This window comes from Pholis gunnellus, assembly GCF_910591455.1.
Source record: "Pholis gunnellus genome assembly, chromosome: 20".
In the NCBI taxonomy this organism is placed as follows: Eukaryota; Metazoa; Chordata; class Actinopteri; order Perciformes; family Pholidae; genus Pholis; species Pholis gunnellus.
In genome coordinates, this window is record NC_136547.1 from 18,654,581 (window position 1) to 18,662,637 (window position 8,057).

The 8,057-nt window shown below is 41.5% G+C and overlaps 1 protein-coding gene across 1 annotated transcript in view; it reads right to left on the minus strand.

Moving 5' to 3' along the window:
• Positions 1–1,489, minus strand: part of ahrra (aryl-hydrocarbon receptor repressor a) — a gene marked incomplete at its 5' end in the record, with an annotated part of 57,091 nt that extends 55,602 nt beyond the window's left edge. Inside the window, one exon of the mRNA XM_079181105.1 lies at positions 1,428–1,489. Coding sequence (XP_079037231.1) covers positions 1,428–1,489 — 62 coding nt within the window. The remainder of the gene's footprint in view (positions 1–1,427) is intronic.
• Between the last annotated feature and the right edge of the window lie 6,568 nt (positions 1,490–8,057).

Genomic DNA, 8,057 nt, shown 5'->3' on the forward strand with positions numbered 1-8,057 from the left:
TTCCTTTAGAATCAGTCCACAATGCACCGCAACGATTTGTGTTCACTCAAATGACAAGTCTCTTTGTTTGCCAGTAAAATGTGTTTCTTTACAACAAGACAAAACAAATGAGTTTTGTTTCTCGAACTGCAGAATATCTTTCCACGCTGGCATAAATCCTGTGGGTTTACTTGATAGTAATATTTCTGTATTTACCTAAATCCACTGTGGCTGTTCCACTCTTCAAATCAACTCCTGATGTTAAAGTTATTGGACTTATTGCACTGTTCCTCTCGGTGCCGCATAGCACATAAAATGCTCCTCAGGCACAGAGTAATCTGTGTGTTTTAGGACGGGGTGCCACGGCGCTACGAGCCAAAACTTAACATGATCCGCGTATGTAATGGTCAGCTCCGATTTCCACAGCTGACAGTTTCTGATCAGAGGGACGGAATGCTTTTACATGAATGCCTGGACTCTGTTTTATTCTGGCGGATGAATAAAAAAAAAAAATCACACACCCTCCACGAGTTACGAAGACGTACAAAAGAAGAACGTCTGAATGTGCCGTTTTGATCTGGGTTATTCAACGAAACTTAAGTTTACTTCACTGCTCACTTGTGAGTTCTACAATATTCATGAGGAACTAAAAGTACCAAAACAGCCTTATTATTTCAATATTAAACAAAGTCCTAAAATATCTTGTGGCATGACTATGCAGACTACAGATGCAAGTGTAGTTCTGTCCAGTGCACAAACAGTATTGATATGATGTGGCAAAGACTTCCTCTCAAATCAGCGGCAGAGGCAGAGCAAAACATGAAAACTTTATAAATGCCACAGGCCTTGTTAAATTACCACTTCCCTCCTCTAAAACTTATATAACCTACTCACTATTCATGACATCAGCTGACAAGATGGCCCCAAAACTATACTGTCCTCTGCATTTAAAAAACCATGGACACCTAAAACACACGATTGACTCCTACGCCTGTGGGTAAAAGACATGCTACATGTGAAGTAAGAAAGAAAACACTATATATTCTAAATGTTACTCCACTCACAATAATTAGGGATCAAAAGGGACGCAAATACACATATAGACTTGGAATATTAAGCTGTAGTGAGTAGTAAGAGGCTTATAATTAAATAACCACGATGTAATAAGTGCTATATTATTAATATTATGTGTGCTAAGATCTCTAGTCTGCTATTTATGGGATTAAAACTTAGTATTCCGTGCTACAATGATATAAAAAATACCAATACCAACAGAAGCTACATTTACACCTCCATGGTGTTGCGGATCTGTAACTTCCGACCGAATCATAAAGAGTGACGCCACCCTGTAAGTTACCAGGAAAGGCACCAACAAAATGTGCGACCGTTTGTCAGCTATAGCATCGATTTGACGAATTATGTCACAATATTCAACATCGCTCCTTAACTGTTTCTGGACGGGCTTCCTCCTCTTTCTGCCCGCGTACATGCAGTCTCCCGGAGGAATCATGATCTCGCGCTCCGTGGAGGTAACAGGTGCGCTGCGGAGGAGACAGAGAGGACGTTAACTTAAACTTCAACACACGTGAGACAGTTAGAATTCAGAAAGTCGTTGTTTTTTTTAGGGTGGTGGGAAATGCAGTGAATCCCTGCATGCATACAAATTACAGCATATTAAATCTATTCAAGCTATAAAATCTAAACAAACTAGTCTGTGTTAATTAGCGCCACAATATTTGTGGCACGTGAACGGTTACTAGCGCACTAACAATTGCCATATAGTTAACTACAGCACACTGGTGCAACTCATGCAATCGATATTTAGCAAAGCCCGGATCCCTAAAAATAAACAGTACAATAAAAACACTTTGAAGACAATAAAATCATGCAAGAAACGTCAAAGAATTAAAGCACTGACCCCAAATCCCTCGGGATATCAGTTAATTCCAGTATCGTGATGGCTGTGGAGTCACATTCACTTAAAGTGCAGAAAAGAGGAGACGCGTCTCCCTGGGTGCACCGACTCGGTGATGCCAAATGATAAATCCAAGGAAAATCAAATAAATCGGAGAGGTCCTGTATGAGCTCCGAGCTGATGTTTTCATCAGCTTTGCACTGCTCGGGGCAGATGTTGGCTGATGCTTTATACCCAATTGAGTCGCCTTCACTTCCTCGCGTTTCAGGTGGCGGATTCCTCTGAATGACATGTCGAGCTCTTCGCACGCAACTCTGTGCCTCACAAACAGAGCGCGAGAGCGCACACACACACACACACGCGCACACATGCGCGCGCGCACACACACGCGAGGTTTAGCCGATGCCGCATTCAGGGACTGTCTGCATATGTGAATTGCGAGCTTTCAATCTTTATATGGCCTCTTATATTTGTGGCAATGGCTTTTATATATACATAGTACAATATATAAAAACTGGATGACTATTTTTTTCTCATGCTGGCTATTCATTTTTGCATACTTTGGTAAGAAGGTTAGCCTCCTATGCAACATTAAGAAGTAGTGGCAACAAGCATTTTCTCTTTATTCTGTGGTCATTATTATTATTTGGTTTAGGCTACTAAAATAATTTTAAAATGCCACCAATATTACCACTTTGTATGACGTTGCTATCTGTATTAAATTATATGTATTTTTGACTTAAATATGTTATAATAAGTGCACAGTTTGTATATTTACGAGGAGCACATGAAAGTAGCAGCGGCCCAACCCGACCCGAGCCTGCAGCCGCGCGCAGCGCACACACATCTTCTGAGCAGCGCGAGGGGAGGGATCACACGCGAAGGGCAGCGGCAGATGCACGAATCTTCAGATTCACGCCGAAGCTAACCGGGGATAGACGGCGGTTACGGACCGGAGGGTTTTGCTACAGCGGCTCCATAAAAGACAAACACACATTTTTTTTTACAACAAAACCTGCTGTACTTGAATATAATACTACGTTGGACGGGACTGGTCATCTTTTAACGAATAATGAATTCAGAGGACGTAGCTTTCAGAGTCAAGTTGGCTCTCCGGGACTGATTTGGCAGCTGTGTCAAGTTCGGTAGATGGCAGGTTTACACCGGAAATAAGATGACTATGCCTTCAAAACAAAAGCATGACTGTGTCGCGGATCTAACAGTGTAGTGGGGTTCACCTGTAGAGTAAAAGAGTGGTACCACTTTGCGTGTAAAGGACTGCTTGCGTGCAGTAATGTGTAATTTTGAGTGTTGCCGATCTAGTTAGAAATGACTGTAACGTCTCACAATTGTATCTGCGTGTACGGTTTTATTATTACCGGAAGTGCTCTTACAATCTGGTTTTCTTCACAGCGGATCAATTTATGTCCGTTTTGGATTCGGGATTTAATTATGGTTTGATCAATAAAACGATAAAACATCAGTCTAAGAGGCACGGCCTACAAGGGAGGCGTTTTGTGGGCTTGATATTCCTAAAGTCTCTGGTATCCTAGAAAAAGCTTGTGTCCCTCCATGGCAGGATTCCCTTCACCATGTTCATATGACTACACTGAATATGTGTGTTGTTGTAATAAAGAATGCCTGACATGTAAAATCAGGTGCATTTAGAGGAGAAAAAAAAAGTTCCAAATGAGAAACCATCACAATTTATTTGGTATTTTAAGTTTGTAAAGGAATTATTTGTATCTTGTATTTTTAAATGTACATTTTTGTTTTTATGGTTGCTTGAAACAACTTTGCCCCAAATAAAGTATGCCACTGTCTTATGTCATGTCTTGTCACTGACAAAAACAAAAAACAGGGACAGTCAGAATTTATGTACAGCATGTAGTTTGTGTGGCAGTCTACTGTGCTGCACCCTAGTGTACAAAGCCATACACCGCCATCTGTCCAGTACACCACTGGAGCACACGTTGCTTATTGTGTATTTATGTGGAGTAAATCATGTAAGCTGAGCAAGCACTGAGATACATTTTTTTTTGTCTTTAAATAAAGATGACATAGTAGAAGAGAATCCCCGTGGTGGTGTTGTGCCACATATGATCACACACACAAGTATAGAGAGGCCCTTGATGGTGGATTGTTCACATACATTTCTTCTTTTGCTGATTGAGTTGCCTGATAGCCCAACAAGATTATTAAATATTAAATGGCATAACAATGGCAAATAATATGAAAAAGTGGCTGCTACAGTATCTCTTTGGAATAGAGCAAACATAAACAAAAGAAAAGAGTAACTAACACTTATAATAATACTACTGACAATAATATCTAGAAGGGCTGCATTAGGGAATAGTCAACTGAATGGTCATTTTCTCAAAATTACAAGTCAAAGGTAAACGATCTTACATTAAATTCAGTTCTGAGCATATCCAACATTGCAATTTTATCGACTATACATTAAGAAAATGCAACGCCTGGATGAATAAAAAAAGTTTTCCTTAATTTGACTAATCACATGCAGCATATATCTGTAAAATCTAAATATTCAAAGATAGCAAGACAGTCTAAAGTCACATGGCGAGAGATAAATTATCCAAAAATCATGGCGTTGTATCCATCAGGGGTGATGTTTTATTTGTTGTGACAGGTGGAGCTGGGGATCTGTCCTAAGGTCCTATTAACACTCTCAGTGGCTGCCATTAAAGCTACAGGGAGCTTTGGTATCAATGCAAATCCACTATCCAACACTATCCAAGCTGCCTTCCAGATTAGCTCAGGCTTAAAGCTTTGTTGGCACTGCAGGGACAGACCTTTGCACGCGACCGTGTGTGTGTGTGCGTGAGTGAGTGAACACATGTATGTGTGCTTACAGCAGGTGTGTGTGTGTGTGTGTGTGTGTGTAGTTTAATACACATTTCAGAACAATGACCACAGAGCCAAATAGGACTTACTGAAAGCCATCTGCCAGCTGCAACAGTGTATCTTTCATTGATTAAGATGTCTGCATTAGCATCACCGTGGGACTTCAGGAGACGTGCGGAGCCGTGACATGACAAGTCTGATTCTAATGGACATTCATAATTGATGGGACGGTCGATATCGGAAAGACAACTGAAAGCGTAATTAACACATAGCCCAGCTAACAACTCTAATTAGTGGAAATAAGTTTGGGGGGAAGAGCTCATGGTCTGGCAAACTGCTGTTGCAAAGCAGGAACAGTGTTGTCAGGGTTTGTGGAGCCAGAGCTTAATCCATGACAGCAGATAATTGTTAATGGACACAAGCAGCTCAAGAGGTCCTGTTAGGTTAAACAGGACGCATGTTCTGACCCTTACTGTGCAGATATCCATGTACACATAAACAAACACACACTAGCGCGTGTGTTCCATCATGCAAAAACATGAGTGCGGTTTCAACTCTTTGAATCCATTTACTTTCACCAATGCTGGACTAAACAATCACACACTGACCTTAAAGTGTTTAATACCACATTTGAACGGATGGAAGGCTTTTTGGGGACAAGGAGCAGATCTGCACACTCCCAGAAACAAATCAAGTAACAAACAACAAGACACTTTCAAATACAATTGCTGTGACACTCCTCTTCAGTAATATACTGTATGTATTCACACGCTGGATGATAATGAGGTGTTCAAATTGTGTGTCATGCAGGTACAAATGGTCAGCAAAGCAATACTCCATTCATTTTTTTTGTCTGATCATATTAGTGATTAGCTTCATTCCATTCGAGTTTACGGCAACGTCAAAGACGGTGGAGTTTAATTTCAACAGTTTTGAGCATTTAAGTGTTTTGCTGGTGACACACCAACAAGTCAACATCACCCAGTGGAGCCAAAAGCCACAAAAAAAAGCGCTTCAAACTCGTGCTTTGCCGTCACATGTCCGTCAGTCCGCGGCATCGAGAGCCGTGTCAATCGGTTTGAGAGGGAAAACTGTGTTACGGGTCTCTGTGAGGATAATCTTTTGTTGACATTTGGATTTGGATTCTGCAAAGTTCAATCCATGGTCAGAACAAGGGTCAGATGGAGGGAGGCTGCGTTGCTTCTACGCCTCTTCGTAATCTGCTCCGTCCTGTTTCTGTGGATCTGTTTTCTGTCTGTGAGGTGCACAGAAAAAGAGAGAGGGAGGGGGGGGGGGGGGGGGGGGGGGGGGCGAGAGACGGCGAGAGGGCCACAGCGTTGTGTAACACCTTGGGATGCTGGAAATTACTCGGAGCAAAATGAGTTTGCGAGGATGAATGTTGACAGCGGAATGTTTGTTTGGACAAAACAATACACGGGGCCTGTGAGCGCTGCGCACGCTGCTTATTGGATGTACTTTCACGTTGATTAACAATGTTTAACCGGAGCTCCAGGGGCCTCAATCCTCAAATCCCTGTTCAACCACTAAATCACAGAGTCTGAGGGACCAATCATCACAACACACACACAGTGTAGTAAAGCAATTGCCCTAGGTGATGCACATCTAAAAACCGCACCGGCTTGTACAGCCAGAGGCCAATGGCCACAAAGAGAATTTCATGGCATTGGGACCCAAGCTTTTAAAGAAGACCCCCCCCCCCCCCAAACCCCCGGGACACAGTCTCTATCTGGCAACTTGTGCAAAATGTGTCACTGCTGGCAGAGAGCAAGTCACTTCTTTTACATTTCTCCACGCACACACACTCCTGGTGGAGCGCAGCTTAGTTTAGTACTTAATCCAAAAAAATGTTATATTTCTTTTAACAGGTGACATCGATTGGGGGAGAGTTTACTGAAATTATTTACCGTATTCTACTTTGTACGAGGATAATTTCATTTGTTCCAGTACTTTTTAAAACAGATGAAATGGCCGGTTTTTAGGTAAATCATCTAAAACTACTGACTTTTCAAGATTTCTGCATATGTGAGATGTTTCTAAATATTTGACAGTATTGACAACATAATAAATGTTCTTTCTTCTTACATTAAGACTAACTGCTCCTTAGTATAAGCAATAGGGAAGCTCGGGGGAATGAAGATTGGAAAACTAGCACTTTCAAAGTAAAAATAAGGAAAAAAAAGAAAATGTGTCTTTTCTGGGGATCTTAACCTCGGCTTTAACTCAAACAGACTCAGGTTCCTTCAGTCGGCCTGCTTTACCACAGACAGGAGACCACTCAGCCGATGAGGCGGGCATCTTGTTGGGGTCTCACCAGCAGCGGGGCTAGTGAAAAACAAAAGTAAATGTGAAAGAACTTCATGTATTCATTTCTGAGTCAGTGTCTATACTTCACCTCTATAGCGCACCAGTGACCCGTGTCCGTTGTGCCCTTGCACTACTGCATGACTACTGTATTGACAGTTACGAACAACATTATTAAATGTTATTCAATCAAATCAAAACCGTATGCGAATTAAATCAATTGGTGAGGAAATTGAATGAGTCACTCCATTTGCTGCGCACATGCCACAGCGATGTTAATATATTCCAAATGGGACTTTTCTCTCCTACAGTTTTCATACAGCTCACATGTGACCGTACATCTGAAGACTCACTCTGCCACAAGCCCTGGAGAGCAAAGCTTTCCTACACTGAGTGATGCTTTTCATTAAACTCCACAGGAACCCCGTCGCCTGCCTGTCGGGCCAGTCTATATCCAGGTCATCAATAACGATTTCAACCACGCCAGTGTGTTGCTATTTGGTCGTGTTTTGGGGGACGGTCTGTGTTTCTGAACTTTGGGTGAAAAGCGATTTCAACCACTCGTCATTTTAAACCGTCACATTTCTCAGCTGATCTCGCTCACATGGTGACGGAAGCTTTAAAAAACAAAACACCACAACTAACATGGACAATGGTGTATTATACTGAACATGTATTTCATTAAAGCCCAGCTCCTTTAAAAAATGTGACTTGTTGTTACTTCATTGGGATGTTTGTGTTGATGGGGAATGTGATCGATCGACGCAATAAAGCGCACACTGAGGAATTTATTGCTTCAATTGACTACATTTACCAGCAAAACTGATTTGACGTCGACATAAAGTTTAACGTGTATACTTACGATCGTGATTTTGTGACATCATTAAGTTTGGATCATCATGTGTCCAGTAGTTAAAACTTTTGAAATAAAAAAATATTTGCATATTTATATGGATCTTTTGAGTTTTAGTCGTAA